Source organism: Quercus lobata, unplaced genomic scaffold, assembly GCF_001633185.2.
Source record: "Quercus lobata isolate SW786 unplaced genomic scaffold, ValleyOak3.0 Primary Assembly Scq3eQI_2000, whole genome shotgun sequence".
Classification (NCBI taxonomy): domain Eukaryota; kingdom Viridiplantae; phylum Streptophyta; class Magnoliopsida; order Fagales; family Fagaceae; genus Quercus; species Quercus lobata.
Window position 1 is genome coordinate 47,227 of NW_022154722.1, and position 22,747 is coordinate 69,973.

Sequence of the window (22,747 nt, forward strand, 5' to 3'; positions counted from 1 at the left end):
CATATCTAGTTAAGTCCCTAATAAATATGCATTAAAATTACTTATGAAATTGAACCAATGTCCATGATAGCATGGTAAAATCTAGATATAGTTCTTCAAAGTACAATAATTTAATTTTTTTAATAATTAATTTCAATAACGTAATTGTATTGAGTGACACAACAAATTATATTCATGTTATATATTTGTAATAAATTTTTTTTTTTTGCTAACAATATTATTTATAAAAAATATTATTTATCCAAAATAAATAAATAAATAAAGTTCCCTAAAAAAATATAAGAAGGACAGATGTTGTTCGGTTTAACAAGTAACAACTAAACAGCAGACCACAGAGTCCAGAGGCTGAGAAAATCATAAAACCTTAAAAGAGATCGATCAATCCTCCTGGTATGTACTACAGTACCTCCTCTCTTTCTTCTCGGATTTGGGGTTTTGCATTTGCTTCTGTGATAGTGATTAGTGGCTCACCCACACATCCATTTTTGTTCAATATTTCGATGCTTTCACCACTAGTACACTCTTTATTTTCAATGTTCTCTTTAAAGTTTGATTCTTTTTTGTCTGGGTTCTAGATGGGTTATGAAAGTTATCAAATTTGTTTCGAAGTAATAGCATAGGGAAAGTGTCGCTTAAGTGTTTGATGAAATTCCCCAAAGAAAGTGTAAAGATAAAAACATGGTTGTGGGTGGGTTATTCTGGAGCTACAATATGAGGTTTTAGGCTGCATTGTTTTTAGCTTTTGTTTTTTGAATGGGAAATGGATTACATTGGTGTGATTTTTGGGCTAATGAGCTTTAGCTCAAATGACACTTCTTGGTTTGCAAGAGCAAGGTGTAGGGTGAGGTTGTGAGTTCAAGATCCACCTTGTGTTTGTGTAAATTACTAATGAAAAATACTTGTACTTTTTCCTATTTGATTGGTTTAGCAGTGAGAAAATGTTATAGGAGTCTCATTAGTCATAACCTTATTTCCTTTTTGTGTTATGGTTTCCTTATGAATTTGGTTTTGAGCCCTATATAAAGATGTATATGTGGTATAGGCCTCTTTATTGTTGTATAAAATTCTAAAATTCTCATTAGTACTAACCTCGAAGTGATTATTAGGAGGCCTGAGCCTGTTGAGGTCACTGTCATATTTTCTTATTTTTTAATTTATTCTAAATGAAGGGCTTGTGTCAGTGAACTTGTGGTGCATATATATATATTCCTGATAGGTAAACTAGTGGTGCAAATAATGCTTGTAGAACAAGGTAGGTTTTTAGGGCTCTTTTAATCTGATACAATAATAATAATAATTTATTGAGTTCTATAGTTTTATGAACTGTCAGAAATAATTTGATGATGGCCCATGTGTCACTAAGCTGCACCTTGCTTTTCATGTGTTCTTAAGTTGTGTCTTTCTGTTTTATTTTTATGACAATAATTGTTAATATCTTAACATTTTTACTTGGGATATGGATTTCTTCTATATGCAGAATGAGGATATGCTGTTGATGTGACTTGGCCGTTTGATGACTAAGAAACATGATTGTTTGGGTTAAATTTTTAGGCTGTTAGAAATATATACATTAATATGTGCTGCTGACCTTGCAGCTTGAACCTCTTCCCCCTTGATCCCCCAAGCAATTCATGCATGGGGAGGTACCATTTCACCGACGAGGGTGGGTGGTATGATTGTTTATGTTAAATATTGGGAAGCAAATTTAATGAAATGGACTTATTACTCTTGTTTAATTAGTTTTGAAGTGGGTCTTTTGATTTTATACATTGCTTGGAACCTGAGGACCTGATAACATCCTGGTTTTCATTAGTGGCCCAAAATTCAAGTGGTTTACAGTTGATATTTTGAGTGTGGTACCCATTATATGTCATATGGACTTGGGGTGAACAAGAAGAATCACCTAATCCTCTGTATCACATGTGGGTTTCATAACTGTAGGACTTGGCTTATGGACCATGGTGATTGTTTTAGGCAGTTATTGCTGTAGTGTGATGATACATAACCCTTAATTTTGATTAGGATTGGAAAAACTTTGACTGGTTGGTAAATATGTGTAATGTGTATACGGAAACATATTTTACCTGAAGTTTACTTATCCAAAAAAAAAAGGAAACTTATTGCATTTCTAACTAGTTTCTGACCCCAGTAAAAAAAAAAAAAAAAAAATCTCATTTCTGACCTGATTTTTCTAGCTAACTTGATTTGGTAGCTTGCATAGTTTTGGAAGAGGAATGATTGATGCATAACCTGAAGAGGATATTTTCTGCCATTCTTGAATTTGGCTGAAAAGTTGAGTTATGCATGAACATGCTTGTGTGTTTAATTTAAATTTTCTGCCAATCTTTTATAATTGTAGAATTTGTCCATCCTGGACTAATGTTTGAAAATGTGTTTGACTGCAATAGTTTGTTTCTCTTGTTGCCCATGCACAATTATTTATCAGGAAATATTTGAAGTTTATCTTGACACCATTTTTTTTTTTACACCAATTTGAATCACCATATTCATCTTCTCTTTCCCGTTTGCTTTTGGAATTTGTTAGTTTTATGCCCGTCTGCAGTAGGATAAGGAACATGCAACTTGCTTAATTGTATTTGATTCTATGACATACTGATTAAGAAAAAAAAAAAAAAAAAAGAAAGTAAGAGAGCTTTGACTTGTCGCTTGGTTTTAAATTTCACCTATAAGTTTTAGGGAAAGGTTTTGCTGGATATAGGATTATGGGGCATATTGGGTGGTGGGTGCTGTAGTCTGTCAAAATTAACTGATTAGTGCACAGTAATTTGTAGATCCATCCGGTCACTAATTTAAAATGTAGGTGCACAATGCACACTGCAAATTAATCTCAAATTAGGGCATTTATTACTAAAAAATTATAGATTAGGGTGGACATTGCAACTTATCATATAGGTTTGAGATCTACTAATGACATCATAATTTCTAGCTACAATTAACCCCTAATTTAATCTTTATAGGTTTTCTTTTTTGTTTGTAGTTGAGATTTTACGTCTTTCTGATGAAATATCTTGATTAAATATGCCAAGCATGGATTTTAACACTCTCTTTACTCATTCTTGTTCAGAAACTAAGATTGTGTAGCGGAAAGCATGGCCAAGCATCATCCAGATTTGATTATGTGCCGGAAGCAGCCAGGAATTGCTATTGGACGACTTTGTGAGAAATGTGATGGGAAGTGTGTAATATGTGATTCCTATGTGCGCCCTTGCACACTTGTTTGAGTTTGTGATGAATGCAACTACGGATCCTTTCAAGGTCGCTGTGTTATTTGTGGAGGAGTGGGAATTTCTGATGCCTACTATTGCAAAGAGTGTACACAACAAGAGAAAGATAGGGATGGATGTCCAAAAATTGTCAATTTAGGGAGTGCCAAAACTGACTTATTCTATGAACGTAAGAAATATGGTTTTAAGAAAAGATGATGAGAATTGGATAGACATATGTGTACTGCTATTAAACTGCTTTTTATTTACTCAGTTTGAGATGAAGAATCTTGATATGTTGGGATTATGAACATAGTATAGACACATATGTAGGCTTTTACATTCTTTTATTATGCTTAAGCGTTGCTAAACACAGCAGATTTGAAATGCTGGAGCTATCTTTTTTTTTTTTAAGTATTGAGTTTGTTTTCGTAGATACTACTGAATTTTCACTTGTTACTTACAAAAGCTTCTGTTTGGACTAGTTTGATTGTTTTCTGTTGTGTACATGAGCTGCCATATCTCACTTTATTGACATCTTGATGCTGAAATTGGATTCCAGATCAGAGTGGTTGGATCTTATAGGAAGTTTAACTTTTATTTGAGATGTTAGACTAACTTAAGCCTAAATTTGATTCTCTCATTTTGATACTATATTGTCCACGATGTTTTGTGCATTAATCTCAAGTTAAAGATCTGGTTTAATGTACTAGACTTAATGTCATGTACCTTGGGGGCAGTGGCTGTATGTGGTATAATCTTTGTGTGAGTGAAAATGCAGGTACTTCGGAGACTATTAGGATGAGTATCTTAGTTAATCAAGTTGTTGTAGTAAATTCTTCTTGAAGTGAACTTGCCATGTTGTTTAATGATATGGTTTTCCTAATCCCTCATAATAACTTGGAAGAGTAAGCTCCCTTCGGCTAGGTTGGGCTCATAATGGCTACCTGATTAGGTTGGCCTGGGCTCAATATCTAGTACAATTTATAACACTTGATATTGTGCTGGAAACTGACAAAAGAGAGTATCCCATTATTGTGGGATTTTCACTTCTTTTTGGGGTTCAATTTCTTTCTAAGTATGTAACAACCCAATAAGTGTGATGGTGTTTGTGATGCACTATCCTACGCTTAAAAATGTGCTTCATATGCACATGGGTGTGGATGCTCTTTACCTCTTCACTGATGTATTTCTTCCTTTATTGTAGTGGACAAATACGGTTGTCTTACTTTTTGTTTGTGTATGGGGGGTTAAGAGGCTTAGACCATTCCTCACATCTGGTACATAGAATGCCACCGTAGAATATGCAAATCATTTCCCCTCTTATTTTATTCATCTCTCTCTCTCTCTCTCTCTCTCTCTCTCTCTCTCTCTCTCTCTCTCTCTCTCTCTCTTATCCAATTACATTGACAAAAATCTTTTGGGCTAGCAATGGAGGATATAGGGCTCTGCATCATGTAAGGTTGAGGGGTTGGGGATTTGAGACGGGGATTGTGGAGGTGGTGTTGTGGTGGATGTGGGTTTGCAAATTGATTTGGCTGTAGTTGATGGGTTTTGTAGAAGGTTGTTGGGTCGAGAGTCATGGGGTTGATGGGTCAAGAATGGTGGCATTGGCAATATGCATGGATTGCTGGGTTTGTGGCAAAGTAACCATGGTTTTTTGGAATCAGTGAAACAGTAGAAATGGTTGCTAGGTTTTGTGGTGGGGTTGTTGGTTGTGGGTTGCTAGGTCCAAGGGTGCGTCGGGGTTGATGGGTCACGAGTGGTGGCACTGGCCATTTGCGTGGGTTGTTGAGTTTTTTTGGAGTGGTTGTTGGGCTTTGTGGTGCAGCGGATGGAGGGGGGAGTAGAGTAGGATTTCAGTTAGATTAAATTACAATGCATTACAATGTAGCATTACAGTGAGCTATGCATTTGATGATGAGGTGCAATGGCATCCCATTGTTTAACTATTCAAACTAGATTAAATTACAGACTTTCTGCACTACAACCTGACACACTAACCAAGTTCGCTTCTTGCACCACTTCTGAAAACACTCAAAGCCACGTCTATCCAAAACCTGCAACGAGCAATCTGAGTTGAAGCTGAGATCCTTTTCCTTCCAACTGGATTTTATTGGACCTGGAAGACCTTTTGAGCTTGGAGATCTTTGCTAGAAACCACTAGTCTTGCCAATCCTACCACCACTTGGTACTTCAGTAGTAATAGAGGATTTTAGTTTATTCATGTATGGTGAATATCTTTCAAAGCATGTATTGATATTCTCGGGCCTTATTTTTGGCAAGCTCATTGATCTTGCTTTTGCCTTTGCAGATTCAGTTGCATTCATGTAAGTTGGAAAGAATTATGATCTCCCAATGAGCATTGCCTCCCATGACGAATTGATCCTATGGGAACAAATATTGGAGAATCCAATCCTTCCAACTTACTCTGTCACTTAACGTTTATTAGCTTAAGTTGCCTTCTTTCATAGTCATCTCTCTGTCTTGGGTTTGAAGTCAAAGCGGAGTCCAAATCTTCAAGTTCTCTGCTTAAGGTAATTTGTGTATCTCATTGGTCCAACCAGTGCCTCCATCTTCCATTTGCTATTTTTTTATCTTATCTGCTGAATTCTGAAAATATTTTCACTCGAAAACATCAGTAGTTGAACCAAAATTTGAGAAATATATAATCATAAGATCATAAAGCAAAAGGACCTTACCAAATGGGTAAACTACTATTCCTTTATCCATTCTCTCTTAAGTATGGCCTCGTTCCTACTCAAACAATGCCATCTGCCTCTTCCTTTGACAATACACTGTCATCCCACCTTCTTTGATTGTTTGTGTCTATCTGAAAATCAGAACATTTTGCCACCCATAACTTAAAATAAGTTAAAGTCTATTAAGTAAAATAGTTAATTAGACAGGCAGAAGACTAATGTTCTTGAAAGAGAGAGATCAAAACATATTTTTTATGGGAGTTGTGTTGTTCACAATAGAATAAGCCACTTCTTGCTGCATTACATACCCTTGTTATCTTGTCTTTCCAATTCTGCGATTTTTCACTTCCATCATAATTCCAAGTGCCTTCCACCATTCCAAATATTCTTGTGCAGCCTTGTGACTGAATAATTACAATGGACTGCAAGAACTTTAGGGTTGTTAAAGTTTGGCATCCTGTTGCTCTGCCTCCCACAAAGTTTCCTTGCCTGCAAAATTCTCCCACATATTTTTATCAAAATTATACAATCTGTGAGAACTTAAAAAAACAGGTCTAATTTGTGTTTATTTTTTCCTGCTATTAGAGTTAAAAGTTGACACAAATTTGCTGTCAGTACCAAATTCCAGAAATATGTTTCCTTCTTATAGGCAGAACAATATCATATATATATATATATATATATATAGTTTCCAACACATGTCAATTAGCAGAGAATAAATAAAATTTGAGGAAGGAGATATGAGATAGAGAGATCACCTTTAAACTCACAAGGTAGACCCCCAAAGGCAGACTGAATTCAAGTGGCAGCAAATTCATGGATTTCTCTCACGCATTGATAGTTGGACTGAGGGGCTTCACCTTGAACTCTAATGACTGAAAACTCTTCCATGTCATTTACACATTGATGGTTATATTGAGGAGTTCTGGTGAACTGGACAATCTCAGCAGCAACTAGAGCAGTTGTAACAGCTGCTTCAGCAGCAGCAGTGGTGGCATGGGCCACAGCAAGAGCATGCTTGATTAGCTCTTTCTCAGCCTCACCTAGATTTTTTTCATTTAATGATGATGGTGCAGTGAGCAAGGATAACCTTTTAATCTTAAGCCTTCCAAAAATCCATTTCCTTCTCCTATCATGATAATTGTTCTAGCAGTGAGGAACATAATCAAAGATCAAAGCTGAACAAATAAGCAAATTACTTTACCGTTTCTTGTTTTGATTTTGTCTATCTTATAAAGAACCTCTGCAATATGTTGAACCAGCTCTTCTTCTTAGCCATTGGAGAACCAATAAATTTCATTGGTCTCAGAAGGTTTTGTCGTTTTGATTGATTCTGCAACTTTGCTTGTAGGGTGGTTTCTGGCAGTACATACATGCATCAGATCAGAAAAAGAAGTTAAAAGACCAATACCAATACAGAATACTATTGATTAGTAATGGAGCAGATTAGTCAGTGAACTAAATGACAATTGACTTGTAAACTTTTACTCCATGTAAGATTTGAAAAATGGATGCTAATAAGAATAAGGTAGAACCTCAAAACCACTTTGGAGAAGCAATTGTCTAGTTTCTCAAATTGCCAAGAAATTAATGCTTTGGAAAATGTACATTAGTACATCTATGTAGAATGTGAATGAAATTTTATAATTTCTTACCAATCTGCAGTATCATCTATTAGTGGTATTCAGCAAATCAAACAAGATTCACCACATCAAGAAATTCATTTTCTCTTCAACCTGGATACTAAGTCAGAGTCTCTGACTCAGGGACAAAGCCTTAAATTCTGGTCAAGAAGAGGACAAGTCAGCATGCTTTGATCAGAAATTCGGTTCCCTATTTGATCTTAAATTCAACAAATAGTTCCCAATTGTAGACAGGAGGTTTAAAGCTACATTAGGGAATGATTCCCAGCTATTGCTTCTCGACAGATCGTGACCACATGCTTGCAGTAATTAAGAGCTTGAGAAGCATCGACATCCTTTCCTTCAAGCATGGCTCTATAAAACTGCATTCCATATACCCCAAAGAGTGGCTACAATCACAACAATAATTGAATAAGTAAGATCAGTATCCAAAGAGCATCTCTCCACCCAAATAGGAGCCAATTAGTACTGTAAAATGAGTTCCAGGGGGAGCACTTTAGGATAGATTTTTAACCAGTTAAAAAAAAATATTGCAGAGAATACGAATCAATAATGCATGCAATTTAAGTTCTGATATATATACCTGCCATCTACAGCACAGGTGACAATGCTTTGATCAATTGATGCAAGGCACAATATTTGTTTGAAATTACATTTTGTGCACATCCACTGATCATCATGTTGCAAAACAAGATATGTAGCCAGCAATCATCAAATCACAGCTGATAGCCAACCCAATACCTCTTTTAGGCATTTTATCATACAGCTGTGTGCCCGAGCATATAGGGTTTGCAAAATTCAAATAAATTACTAACTATAAGAGATATTGATGAGGCAAAATAAATTGAACATATGGTAACCAAAATTTAACATACCTCCATGTTTTGAAATTCCAATAGAAGGTTTATCAAGTCAGAAGCTAGTCCCTGCAGCAACAACGCAACAATGAGCTTGGGTTGGGGTTTGAATTATTGAAATCATATTGTATTTTAAATACAAACACAGAGGCTTAGTTGTATTCAGATTTGGACGTGTAAATATGTAATGAGCAATATTATGAAACGAATTTATGTTGTACCTAGAAGGAGTAAATATCAAAACTTTTTTCCTCTCTAATTTGCACAATTATTGCTGCCCCTCCCCCTCTAATGAAGTGGTCAAGATCAACATAAGTTATGGAATAGTCAATATCAAACTAATATTTGGTGGGTACACATTTTGAGGAAACAATGATATTAACAGACTTATAGTTATAAAATACTTGCCATCTGCATAAGGCATGATATACGTTTGAAGTGACAATCTGGACAAGCAAGTATTAAATGGGCCTCCTGCCAATATGTGCACATTTACTAATCATCGTGTTGTGGAACACGACAGCAATCATCAAATCACAGCTGATAGCCAAGCCAATAACTTAAATAAATTACGAAGTATATGAGATATTGATGAGGTAGTAAAAAATTTCAAACACGATACAATATCTCTTTTAGGCATTTTATCAAATAGCTGCCTGCCCGAGCATAAAGTGTTCACATAATTCAAATAAATTACAAACTATTTGACTCTAAAATTTCATAGTGCCAGAAGTTCAATTGTTAAAAGAGGAAAATAATTAAATTTAACTTACCTCCGTGTTTTGAAATTCCAATATAACGTTTAGTGGTTCAGAAGCTAGTCTCTGCTGCAACACTGCAAGAATTAGCCTGGGTTAGGCTTTGAATTATTAAAATTGTATTGTTCATATACAAACATAGAGGATTTTGTTGTATTCTGCTTTTGATGTCAACAATGTAATGAGAAATATTATGAAACCAAATAATGTTGTACCTGGATGGAAGGAGTAACTATTATAAGTAAATATTGCTCTTTGTTTTACAATTATTTTATTGCTGCTCCTCCACCTCAAAGACAAAACTCCCATCAATGTGAATGTAAGGGACGTTGGCTATCTTGGACCACTCTCGCCCACCTTTCTTGTAGTGTTGTTTCAGCAATGGACACTGGTAAATATGAAGTTGCAGAAGCGAGGGAGGTAGACCCTTCTCTGGGAGGGATGCGAGTTTAGGGCAATTTCTGATGACCAATTGTTCAAGAGCGGAGAGATTTTGAAAGCATTTTGAAGATAGAATCACTATATTTGGAATGCTCCAAATCGTTAGGTAGATAAGAGAGGAAGGAAGCGTCATCGTCAGCTTCCCATCTTGCTCATCTGGAAACGACTGCCAATCTGGAATTCCACCATAAATACAGAGTGACGTAAGAGAGTTTAGTCTCTGCAATCCCCACACAGTGACTTGCTTACAGATATTCTCCCCGCCAAATGAGAGTGATGTTAGACTGGTGGGGTAACCCTCTTCTGGAAAGTATATGACGCTTGGACAATTGACGATATGAAGAGAATTGAGGTTCGGCATGCAATTGGGCCAGGCCTCCAGTTTCTCACAGTATTGGATCGAAAGCTTTCTCAGGCTGGTGGGGAGTAACCCTCCATCTGGGAAGGAAACAAAACTAGGGCAGCGGCTTATCCCAATATAATTGAGGTGGCAGAGTTTGTGCAGGCCCACCGGTAAGGATTTCAACTTTGCACAACTTCCGATATGAACAAATTCAAGAGACGCATTGTTGGGTAAGTTGTTCGCTATTGACTCCATCTTTGGACAGCTCCGTACAGAAAGGTATTTAAGAGCTGTAGGTAACTCGTTTTTTGATGATAAGGATGTGAACTCTACGCATGACGAAATCTGAAGGCGTTTAAGCGTGGTAGGTAGGTCGCCACTTGATGATAAGCATTTTAGAGATGGACAGTGCTTAATAGACAAGTCCTCAAGAAGAGAAGAAGAATTAGAAGAAGCCTCTCCCTCATCTACCAAAAACTGCAAATTCTCACAATCTCTTATATCTAGCGTTTTCAAATTTTGAGGCAACTGACCTCTTGAAATCAACGTCAAAGAATTACAACTCCAAATGCTTGCCTTTTCCAAACATGTACAACTAGAGATTGACAAGGATTTCAAACCACTACAACCCTCAATATTTAGTGTCCTTAAAGTAGATGTCAAGCTGATGTTGACAAGGCTTGAGCAATCTCTTACATCCAGCGTTATAAGGGATTTGAATTCATCCTGCCACAAAGATGTTAGCTCCTTACAATTATCTATCTTTAGATTTTCCACCTTAGCTAACCCATGCATGAACTCCTCCGTCAAGCTTTTCACATATGGAATAGAAAGAATAGTTGACTTTGGAAAGCATAACTCATCTGTACTTCTGCTCACCACCCCTTTACATCCCTTAATTTCTAATGCATGAAGCTTTGGGAAGTTTGGAATTGAAACGTCCAATTGCTCACATCCATTAATAGAAATTTTTTCCAATAATGGAACATGGTGAGGCAATTTTCCTTGCAATTTAGGGCATTCAGAAATAGAAAGCTCACGCAACTGAGAGAATTCTTCATATTCAACTTTGCATGGAATCCAATCTTTCCATTCTTGCATATCCTCAAAGCAAAGTGCCTCTAAGGATCGGAAAGGCTTTGGGCAATCTTCCCCATAAAACTCACGACCAATGATTTCCACTGCAGACAATCCTACAAGGGCAAGGTCTCTCAAGGATGGTAATTGTCCAATTGCAGGTAAAGATGTACATTTTTTGCACCTCTCAATCCGTAGGCACACCACATTAGAAAATGATGGATGTCCAAACCAAGTTGGGAATTTTGCACCAACATAGCCATCAATTGAAATTTCTTTCACTGTTGTCGAAGGTCGTAGCATCTCAAGAATATCTACACTAGCTCTTGCATCTTGCAAATCATCAAGCTCAGACTCCCATTTCATCACTAATACATCTAAATTCTTCTTACCAATTAAATTTGCCCTTCTTGCATCCTCAACGTCAAGCATGTTCTCTAAGTGTGAAATGCAAAGTGTTCCCTTAAGAGACTCCAAGTTCATCAAGTCTCCTATCTTAGATCCAGTATCTTTCCCAACAACAAAATTAGACAATGTTTGTAGGTTTTTTAATTCTTTTATTCCCACTGGCATTTCTACAATTGAATTCACATTTGTAATATCGAGATGCCTAAGATTGACTAGATTCCCAATTTTCTCTGGTAACTTTATTAGACGGTTGCAGCCTTTCAATAGCAATGTTTGCAAGTTGTACAAAGAACTTATTGATTCTGGTAAACTTGTAATATTAGTATCAGAAAGGTTTAGGTATCTTAGATATTTCAAATCACCTATTGAACTTGGTACCTCAACAAATTGATATCCGCATAAAGATAATACCCTCATGTATCTTAATTGTGGTAGCCAACAATTAGAAATGTAGTTTGTTAAGTAGCCCAACTCATTTATTGGTAGCGGTAGGAAGGTCCGTAAATGCATATTTTTGGGGAAGTCTTCAAACCTTTTCATGCCTTCATAAAAACTTCGAAGGTAAGAGAAATGACGTACCTTTGTAGAAATCTCAAATTGCTTATTTCCATCCAATACGTCTTCCAATCTACAGCACAAGCCTCTTGCTGCCCATTGAGCTAAATCATTGATAAGATCATGCATGACGAAGAGTGATCCATTGCTGCTTGATGGTTGAAAAAATGATCTCCTAAGGAGATCACAAAAACACTCATCACCAAGATCTTCCATTAACTTGTTTCTTTTTGTTTCTTGGAAAAAACCTTCTGCCATCCATAGCAAAACTAACTCTTTCTTCTCAAATTCATAATTTTTTGGGAATAGTGAACAATAAGCAAAGCACCTCTTTAAATGCGAAGGGAGATATTGGTAGCTCAATTTAAGAATTGGAAAAATGCTGCTTTTTTCCTCTGGAATATCCCAAATCTTGCTATCTAATACATCTTTCCACTCGTCATGATCATGTTTAGTGCGTAAAAGGCCTCCAAGTACTTTTGCCGCCAAAGGTGAGCCCTTACACTTGTCTAAGATTTTTCTACCAATTTCTTCGAGTTTTGGATGTGCAGTATAATCTGTTGTCCCCAATGCATGTTGGCTAAATAGATTCCAACAAGCATCACTTGACAACTCTTTCAACTCATAGGTTGGAGTAGTTCCCATTGTTGATGAAACACCATAATTCCGAGTTGTGACAATAATCTTACTTCCTAGAGCCCCAAATTCGAATGGACTACGTAGTTCAGTCCAACCGTCGTAGTCTTCATTCCAAACGTCATCCAAAATGAGCAAAAACTTCTTACCAAACAATGTTTCCTTTAGTTTGACTTGCATTAAATTTAAATCATTAGCATCAAATTGCCCAAAAGTCACAGATTGTAGAATTGCTTTAGTCACCCTTATAATGTCAAATTCTTCAGAAACACAAACCCATACTTTCAAATCAAAATAACGGCTCACCTCATCGTCATTGTAGACTAGTTTGGCAAGAGTTGTCTTCCCAAGTCCTCCCATACCAACAATGGGAATCACAGAGAGTTGAGCATCACTCAGTTCACCACTCAGCAACAACTTGACAATAGCCTTTTTATCTTCTTCCCTGCCGTAAACACGACCTTCATTCACCAAAGAAGTTGTGGGCACCCTTGATCTGGTTGTTCTAGTAGTTCCCCCAGTACTTTCTCTCAACTCCAGATCTTTCTTATCAGTCACTATATTTTGCAGTCTTGTATCAATCTCTTCAATCTTGGACCGCATTGAGGTAGCAAAACTTCGATTCGAACCAATACAAGCATCAACGATCTTCCGTACCTTACTTGTGCTGGGTTCAGGGTTCAACTTGCGTCCCAAAGCTTCAGTAGCAAACTCGTCCAAGATGTCGTCCACATCATAGGCCAAGTGTTCCAGCTCATCCAACCAGATCTTCACGAACCTGTTTGTCATCTGCTTCTCTTCTGCGTCATCCAGAACTGCATGGATCTTCATCAAAGTTGTCCTCCACCTCTTGAGGTCAGCATCGACTTTCTCTTCCTGAAAGAACTTCAGCAGATCATAGGAAGTTAAGTTGTCAAACAGCTTCCCAAAGAAAGCGGATAAAGCAGCCTCTCCAATTACAGACATGGTTCGCTCGTGGGAAACAAGGAAATACTGAAAATGAAATGAAATAACCAAAGTGACACTCCTGATCGGAAAATTGAGTTCGGAGAGAAGACTGAAAGAGGTTTACTTTGCGCTGTGAAAGTTGAAGAAAAGGGAAAGAGAAGATATTTGATGAGATTAGGAAGAAACGGGTGGATGAGAAAAAAGTCGAAAAAATAAATGGAATGGAAATTAAAAATAAAATATATCATAATAGCGTGGTGTGGACGCCAAAAGAAAATTAAATTTATTAATAAAATATTAAACCGGACTAACCACAGTTAAAAACAAAGACTCTTATGAAAATATTATGATATTTTATTACACCGTTTTTTTTTTTTTTTTTTTGGGAGGAAGTACACAGTTGACACCCTAATTTCACAATAATTTTAGGATGAAGTTTATTTAGCAAATTATTATTAATTCTTATTTGGAATTACTATTAATATCAATTTTTTTTTAATCTATCGTTAACAATTTGTCACATAAATTTTTTTTTAAAATTTATATAGATTTTATAGTGAAATTTTTGTGAAAATATTGTACCCTTATCTACCATTAATAACTTGTTACATAATTTTATATAAAAAAAAAAAAACAATTACATAGATTTTATTGCAAAATTTTTGTAAAAATATTGTATCCATAACTTGCATTATGACAAAAAAAAAAAAAAAAGTTTGAAAATAGCCATTACTTTACAATATTTTCATAACAAATTATAGTAGTAAGTTGTTTTTCGTTCTAATTTAATTCACCACTTAAATTACATTTTTACCCACCTATAACAACCAATAATAACTGGCTGTTTAGAATTTGTTACGAAATTATTATGAAAATGTTATAAAAAAAAAAAAGAAAAAAAGATGAGCATCAATCATTGTCAATTTAGGAAGTGCCAAAACAGACCTATTCTATGAATGTAAGATATATATAATTTTAAGAAAAGATGATGAGAATTGGATAGACATATGCGTACTGTTGTTAAACTGCTTTTTATTTACTTAGTTTGAGATGAAGAATCCTAAGTCCTAACATGTAGGAATTATGAGCATAGTATAAACACATACGTAGGCTTTTACATTGCTTTCATTATGCTTAAGCATTGCTGAAGACGACAAATTTGAAATGCTAGAGCAATTTTAATGTATTGAGTTTGTTTTCATAGATACTACTGAGTTTTCACTTGTTACTTACAAAAACTTTTGTTCCAACCACTATGATTGTTTTCTATTGTGTACATGAGCTGCCATATTTCAATTTATTGACATCTTGATGTTGAAATTGGATTCCAGATCTAAGTGGGTGGATCTTATGGGAAGTTTAGCTTTCATTTGAGAGGTTAGACTAACTTAAACCTTAATTTGATTCTCTCTTTTTGATATTATTTTGTCCATAATGTTTTGTGCATTAATCTCACGTTAAAGATTGGGTTTTAGGTACTAGACTTAATGTTAAGTATCCTGGGGGCAGTGATCGTATGTTGGTATGTGGTATGATCTTAGTGTTAGTGAAAATGCAGGTACTTTCGAAACTACTAGGATGTGTATCTCAGTTAATCAAGTTGTTGTAATAGTAAATTCTTCTTGAAGTGACCTTGTCATGTTGTTTAATGATACGGTTTTCTTAATCCCTTATAGGGGTGGCAATTTTTATCCATATCCATGAACCCACCCATTACCCACCTTATTTGGATAAGTCTTAACCCAACCCATTTGAATATTTGGGTTAAATGGGTAAAGACCCATTTGGTTATTTAATTAGATGGGTCTAAATGGATAATCCCACTAATATCCACTAAACCCATCTAAAATTTAAATAAACAACATAAAATCTAAATTTCTAGAAAATGACTAAAATACCCCTGAAACTTAAAAAAATGACCAAAATATTACCAAAACCCAAAAAATGACTAAAATACCCCCAAAACCTAAAAAATGACCAAAATACCTCCCAAAACCTAAAAATTACCAAAATACCCCCAAAACCAAAAAAATGACCAAAATATCCTTGAAACCCATAAAATGACCAAAATACCCCCAAAACCCAACAAATGACCAAAATACCCCCCGAAACCTAAAAATGACCAAAATACCCCCAAAATCCAAAAAATGACCAAAATACTTCTGAAACCCAAAAAATGACCAAAATACCCCTAAAATCTAAAAATTACTAAAATACCACCAAAACCCAAAAACTGACCAACATACCCCCAAAACCTAAAAATGACCAAAATACCTCCAAAACCCAAAAAATAACCAAAATACCCCTGAAACCCAAAAAAATGACCAAAATACTCCCAAAACCCAAAAAATGACCAAAATACCCCTAAAACCTAAAAATGACCAAAATACCTCCAAAACTCAAAAAATGACAAAAATACCCTCGAAACCCAAAAAATGACCAAAATTCCCCCAAAACCCAAAAAATGACCAAAATACCCCCAAAACCCACAAAATGACCAAAATACCTCCAAAATCCAAAAAATGACCAAAATACCTCTGAAACCCAAAAAATGACCAAAATACCCCTAAAACCTAAAAATTACGAAAATACAACCAAAACTCAAAAACTGACCAAAATACCCCCGAAACCTAAAAATGACCAAAATACCTCCAAAACCCAAAAAATATCCAAAATACCCCTAAAACCCAAAAAAATGACCAGAAAACTCCCAAAACCCAAAAAAATGACCAAAATACCCCTAAAACCTAAAAATGACCAAAATACCTCCAAAACCCAAAAAATGATAAAAATACCCTCGAAACCCAAAAAATGACCAAAATTCCCCCAAAACCCAAAAAATGACCAAAATACCCCCAAAACCCACAAATGACCAAAATACCTCCAAAATCTCTAAAATGAGCAAAATACCCCCAAAACCTCTCAAATGTCCAAAATATCCCCAAAACCTCTCAAATGTCCAAAATATCCCCAAAACCCAAAAATGACCAAAATACCCCCAAAACCCACAAAATGAGAAAAATACCTCCAAAACCTCTAAAATGAGCAAAATATCCCCCCCAACAAAACCTCTAAAATGTCCAAAATATCCCCAAAACCCAAAAATTACCAAAATACCCTAAAAACCCAAAAAATTACCAAAATGCTTCATAAACCTAAAAAATGACCAAAATACCCCCTAAACCTTAAAAATGACCGAAATACCTTTGAAACCTTAAAATTACCAAAAATACCCCCGAAACCTAAAAAATGACCAAAATACCTCTGAAACCTATAAAATGATTAAAATACCCCAAGACCTAAAAAATTACTAAAATAACCCCAAAACCTATTACAATGACCAAAATACCCCAAAAACCTAAAAAAATGACCAAAATATCCCCAAAACCTAACAATTACCAAAATACGCCCTAAACCAAAAAAATTACCAAAATACTCCTTAAACCTAAAAAATTACCAAAATACTCCATAAACCTTAAAAATGACTGAAATACCTCTAAAACCTAAAAAATAACTAAAATACCCCAGAAACCTAAAAAAAAATTACCAAAATACCCTGAAACCTAAAAAATGATCAAAATACCCCCCAAAAACCTAAAAAAAATGACCAAAATAACCCCAAAACCTAAAAAAATGATCGATAAAACCCATGAAACCCAAATTATGACCGAAATGCCCCTAAACATGTAAGATGACCAAAATACACCTGAAACATCTAAAATTACCGAAATAGAGGTTTCAGGGTATTTTGGATGTTTCAAGGATATTTTTGACAAATTAAAGGTTCTAACAGTCTTTCATTCATTTTATAGGTTTCGAGGGAATTTCGGTAATTTTTTAGGTTTCGGGGTATTTCAGTAAATTTCTAGGGTTCAGAAGTATTTTGGTAATTTGTAGGTTTTGGGGTATTTCGGTAATTTTTTAGGTTTCGGTAGTATTTTGGTCATTTTTAGGTTTCGAGGGTATTTCGGTCATTTTTCGGGTTTCAAGGGTACTTGGTATTTTTTGAGTTTCGGGGGTATTTTGGTATTTTTTGAGGTTTTGGGGGTATTTTGGTCATTTTTAGGTTTTGGGGGTATTTTGGTATTTTTTGGGTTTCGAGGGTATTTTGGTCAATTTTTGGGTTTTGGGGGTATTTCGGTAATTTTTTAGGTTTCAGGGTATTTTGGTCGTTTTTTGGGTTTCGGGGGTATTTTGGCCATTTTTTGGGTTTTGGAAGTATTTTGGTCATTTTTAGGTTTCGAGGGTATTTCGGTCATTTTTCGGGTTTCAAGGGTACTTGGTATTTCTTGAGTTTCGGGGGTATTTTGGTCATTTTTAGGTTTTGGGGGTATTTTGGTCATTTTTTGGATTTCGAGGGTATTTTGGTAGTTTTTAGGTTTTGGGGGTATTTTGGTCAGTTTTTGGGTTTCGGGGGTATTTTGGTAATTTTTTAGGTTTCGGGGTATTTTGGTCATTTTTTGGGTTTTGGGGGTATTTTGGTAATTTTTTAGGTTTCGGGGTATTTTGGTCATTTTTTGGGTTTCGGGAGTATTTTGGTCATTTTTTGGGTTTTGGAAGTATTTTGGTCATTTTTAGGTTTCGGGGGTATTTTGGTAATTTTTTGGGTTTCAAGGGTATTTTCGTAATTTTTAGGTTTTGAGGGTATTTTGGTCATTTTTTTGGGTTTTGGGGGTACTTTGGTAATTTTTTGGGTTTCGGAGGTATTTTGGTCATTTTTAGGTTTTGATGGTATTTTGGTCATTTTTTTGGGTTTTAAGGGTATTTTGGTCATTTTTTGGGTTTTGGGGGTATTTTGGTCATTTTTAGGTTTTGGAGGTATTTTGGTCATTTTTTAGGTTTTGGGGGGTATTTTGGTAATTTTTAGGTTTCGGGAGTATTTGGTCATTTTTTGAGTTTTGAGGGTATTTTGGTCATTTTATGGGTTTTAGGGGGTATTTTGGTCATTTTAGTGGTTTTTAAGCATATTTGGTGATTTTAGAGATATCAGGGGTATTTTGGTCATTTTAGTGGTTTTTAAGCATATTTGGTGATTTTTGAGATATCAGGGGTATTTTGGACATTTTAGAGGTTTCATGGGTATTTTGGGATAATTTTAGAGATTTTTGGGATAATTTTGGATGTCCAAGGGTATATTGGTAATTTTGGAAGATTAGGGGTATTTGCATCATTTTAGGTATTTATGGGTATTTTGGAGGTCAAGAGGGTATTCAAGTAGTTTTAGAGGTATTTGAGTCATATTGGGTTAAATGGGTGGGTTACTAATTAAATGGGTTGGGTTGGTAATGGATAATTAATTTATATATAAACGGGTCATAAATGGATAAATGGGTAATTATACACCCAACCCATCTATGACCCAACCCATTTATGACCCAACCCGCCCATTTGCCACCCCTAATCCCTTATAATAGCTTGGAAGAGTAAGCTCCCTTCAACTTGGTTGGGCTCATAATGGCTCCTTGATTGGGCTAACCTAGGCCCAATTTCTAGCACAATTTATAACATTTGATATTGTGCTGGAAACTGATGAAATAGAGTATCCGATTATAGTTTCTAAAAAAAAAAAAAAAAGTATCCCATTATTGTGGAATTTTCTTCTTTTTTTTTTTGTTCAATTTCTTTCTAAGTATGTGACAACCCAATAATTTTGGTGGTGTTTGTAATGCACTATCCTACGCTTGAAAATGTGCTTCATATGCACATGGATGTGGATGCTCCTTTTCCAGTAATTTGAGTACCTTGCCTAATGCTACTACCTCTTTTCGGATGAGAGTATTTCTTCCTCCTTCAATGTAGTGGACAAAAATGGTTTGTCTTAGTTTTTGTTTGTGTGTATGGGGTTAGATTATACTATGGTATATATTGAGCGGTGCATGGTGCTCCATGCGTCCCTTTACTAATCCAAACCCCATATATCAACATACATACCAGACTATAGCATAGACTTCAGCTTCTGGCTTCTGGCACACAAACTGAAACGTGCAAAAGGAACCATCAATGCAGGTCTCTTTGATGCATTCTACTTACTGTGGTCTGAATATATCTACATTAGTCACATTTAGCCCACGTTTAGCCCCCATTTAGATCCTCTACTCCACTTGGAGTTAAACTTATCCAAAAAGTGCCTTCTTTGTAAATGCCGTTTGTGAAAAATGTATTATGTTGAGAAGCAACATTTGGTAGAGATTATAATGCTGAAAACTTAGGTTAGGTCAAAGATCCATTATGAGCAAAGTCTGGTGGGATAGAAAAAAAATAAGGTAGTAAAAGGATTGGTATAACTATACCAGATTGCATAGATTTTGCCCTATTGTAGTTGTGGTGGCACTAGTCATTTGCATGGGTTGTTGAGGATTTTTTTTTTTTTTTTTTGGGGGGGGGGGGGTGTGGTGGTGGTGGTGGTGTTGTTGGGCTTTGTGGTGCAGTGGCTGTGGTTGTAGGGTTTTGTGTGAAAACTGCTGGGCATTTGAGTGGTAGTTGGATTTGGATAGGAAAAAAAATAAAGAGATGTAGGATGTGTTTAAAAAGTGAGTAGTTAAAATAAATAAAGTAGATTTTGGTAATGTAAAATAGATTTATATTTTTTTTTGCATGCTGTGGTTTACACACTTATTCATTGGAATCAAACATTCTAAAAAGTACCTCTCATACAACCCAAACCTCAATACATTTTAATGGCTAGTTTGGATGGAGGAGTAGTAGAGTAGAGTTCCAACTAGATTAAATTACAATGCAAGATTATAGTGAGCTACTCATTTGATGATGAGACAAAAAATGCATCCCGTTGTTTAACTATTCAAACTAGATTAAATTATAGGCTATGTTCTCCACTCCAACCTGACACACTGACCAAGTTCTCTTCTTGCACCAAACTTTTGAAATCATCTGAAGCCATGTCTATCCAAAATCTGCAATGAGCACTCTAAGTTAAAGCTGAGATCCTTTACATTCTGACTGGATTTTATAGGACCCAGAAGGCCTTTCGAGCTTGGAGATCTTTGCTAGAAACCATTAGTCTTGCCAATCCAACCCCCACTTGGCACTTCAGTAGTAATAGAGGATATGAGAAACAGTTTATTCTTATATGGTGAATAGCTTTCAGTTGCATTCATTTAAGTTGGAACAACAGGCGAGCTTGACAAAGAATTATGGTCTCCCAATGAGCATTGCCTTTTCTATGATGAATTGATCCTCTGGGAACAAATGTTGGAGAATCCAATCCTTCCAACTTACTCTGTCCCTTAACATTTCTTAGCTTAAGTTGCTTTCTTCTATTGTCATCTTTTTGTCTTAGATTTGAAGCCAAAGCCGAGTCCAAATATTCAAGTTCTCTTCTTCCCATTGGTCCAGCCTCCATCTTCCATTTACTATTTTCAATCCGTATCTGCTGACTTCTGAAAACAATTTCAGTCGAAAACTTCAGTAGTTGAACCAAAATTGAGAAATGTATAATCATAAGATCATAAAGCAAAAGGACCCCACCGGATGGCCTCTTACCTACTCATAAACAATGCATCTGCCTTTTCCTTTGACAAAACACTATCATCCCACCTTCTTTGATTATTTGAGTCTATCTGAAAATCATAACATTTTGCCACCCATAACTTAAAAGACAAAATAAGTTAAAGACAATTAAGTAAAGTAGTTAATTAGACGGGGAGAAGACTAATGTTCTATAATGAGAGAAATGAGAAACAGATTTTTTATGGGAGTTTGTTCACAATAGAATAAGCCAGTTCTTGCCGCATTACATACCCTTGTTATATTGTCTTTCCAATTCTGCAATTGTTCCCTTCCATCTTAATTCCAAGTGCCTTCCACCATTCCAAATATTCTTGTGCTACCCTGTGACTTGACTAATTACAATGGACTGCAAGAACTTTAGGGTAGTTATACTTTGGCGTCTTACAGCTCTGCCTCACAATTCCCTTCTAAGCCCACTAAGCTTTCCTTGCCTGCATACTTTGGCGTCTTACAGCTCTCCCACATATTTTCTTAATAATTACACAATCTGTGAGAACTTAAAAATCTATGCAAACTTAAAAAGCTTTGAATGAAGGTGTAAAATATATGCCTTTTGATTTCTAATGAATAATGCCATTAGAAACTGTAAATTCATCCAACCCATATACCAATAATCACTTTCTCATATGCTTTGGCACCAAAATCGGTATTAATTATAACTAATTTTCACATCACTAATCCAATGCAGTTCACCAAAGACCACAAAATATATATATTACATTAAGAGACAAAAACAGAAGCAACAACTCAATAAGCCCAGCAAATAACAACAATAAATTTATTGATTATATTGACAACAATTTATATCTGGGTTTTCCCAAATACTATCTACCTGGACTCTACTTGATGAAACTTTGACATCTCAGTTTTCAATTTTTCTCACTATTTTTTAAACATAAATTCATAGAGAAAAGCAGAACTACCTTAAACAACAGACCCCACTGGTAAACAAAGAAGACCGGCAAAGGTGGAAGCTTTGTTGACAGAGACTGGATGGAGAGAGAAGAAAAGCAATTGATGCGTTGGCTATGGGTTCAATAGGGTTTTTAAGTTTGGGTTTTTCTTTTACGCTAAAGAGTGTTTTTTCAAGAGTGTTAATTTTTGGGGTTTCACGTTTTTGAGAGATGAGTTTTTGGGGAAGGAGAGTTTTTTTATTTATTTATTTATTATCCGGTTCTAGTTTTAGTTAATATAAGAAGTTTCAGGTGGATAAATAGTGAAAAATATTTTCTTCTTTTTTTTCTTTTTTTCTTTTTTCTGAGAGAAATGTTAACAAGCACTTTATTAAGGACAGATTAATGTTGGTCTTATTTAATAAAAAAATTGAATAAATGAAAGAAAAAGACAAAAAACTGGTCTTAGAGTTTATTTTAATATTTATTTTCTCTCTATGAGATTGATCCAATAGTTTATAAAGCTGAAAAATATTGACATAAAGCTGAAAAAAAAAAAAAAGACAAAAAACGGTTAAAAGAAAGTCAAAAAACTATTGTTAACACAATAAACTGCTACTAACGGTGTCTGCTAATGCAACCTTTTTATTTTGTTTTTTTTTTAAATAGTGTTGACATAGAAAAATGTGAGAGTTTCAAACCCTACGTGGTAAGCTCTAAAGAAGTTCCAAGAAA

At 35.4% G+C, this 22,747-nt stretch overlaps 1 protein-coding gene, 1 long non-coding RNA gene and 2 pseudogenes across 10 annotated transcripts; 1 reads left to right on the plus strand and 3 right to left on the minus strand.

Moving 5' to 3' along the window:
• Window positions 1–298: 298 nt before the first annotated feature.
• LOC115973131 lies at window positions 299–3,520 on the plus strand (annotated as a pseudogene).
• Window positions 3,521–5,071: 1,551 nt separating this feature from the next.
• LOC115973125 lies at window positions 5,072–8,450 on the minus strand (annotated as a pseudogene).
• LOC115973126 (putative disease resistance RPP13-like protein 1) lies at window positions 5,511–13,775 on the minus strand. Of its 8 annotated transcripts, XM_031093363.1 has the most exons (11): window positions 9,400–13,775; window positions 9,200–9,261; window positions 8,648–8,714; window positions 8,445–8,495; window positions 8,153–8,335; window positions 7,582–7,958; window positions 7,131–7,285; window positions 6,685–7,055; window positions 6,235–6,415; window positions 5,927–6,057; window positions 5,511–5,837 (listed from the first exon to the last, which is right to left on the minus strand). In XM_031093363.1, exon 1 carries the CDS (start codon window positions 13,608–13,610, stop codon window positions 9,456–9,458), a length of 4,155 nt encoding a protein of 1,384 aa, XP_030949223.1. In that variant the 5' UTR covers window positions 13,611–13,775; the 3' UTR covers window positions 5,511–5,837; window positions 5,927–6,057; window positions 6,235–6,415; window positions 6,685–7,055; window positions 7,131–7,285; window positions 7,582–7,958; window positions 8,153–8,335; window positions 8,445–8,495; window positions 8,648–8,714; window positions 9,200–9,261; window positions 9,400–9,455. The 8 variants fall into 8 exon arrangements, with proteins under 8 accessions (XP_030949223.1, XP_030949226.1, XP_030949227.1 ...); XM_031093366.1 differs by lacking the exon at window positions 8,648–8,714 and having other exon boundaries at window positions 9,417–13,775; XM_031093367.1 differs by lacking the exon at window positions 8,648–8,714 and having other exon boundaries at window positions 6,685–6,969.
• A 6,421-nt stretch (window positions 13,776–20,196) lies between these two features.
• LOC115973128 lies at window positions 20,197–22,224 on the minus strand. 2 transcript variants are annotated; one of them, XR_004087615.1, is made up of 4 exons: window positions 22,043–22,224; window positions 21,351–21,550; window positions 21,093–21,169; window positions 20,197–20,989 (listed from the first exon to the last, which is right to left on the minus strand). It is a non-coding gene; the product is annotated as an uncharacterized LOC115973128 (long non-coding RNA). The 2 variants fall into 2 exon arrangements; XR_004087614.1 differs by having other exon boundaries at window positions 21,351–21,589.
• Between the last annotated feature and the right edge of the window lie 523 nt (window positions 22,225–22,747).

Coding starts and splice junctions, on each gene's coding strand:
- LOC115973126 (XM_031093366.1), bottom strand. CDS start 13,610: ATGTCTGTAATTGGAGAGGCTGCTTTATCCGCTTTCTTTGGGAAGCTG.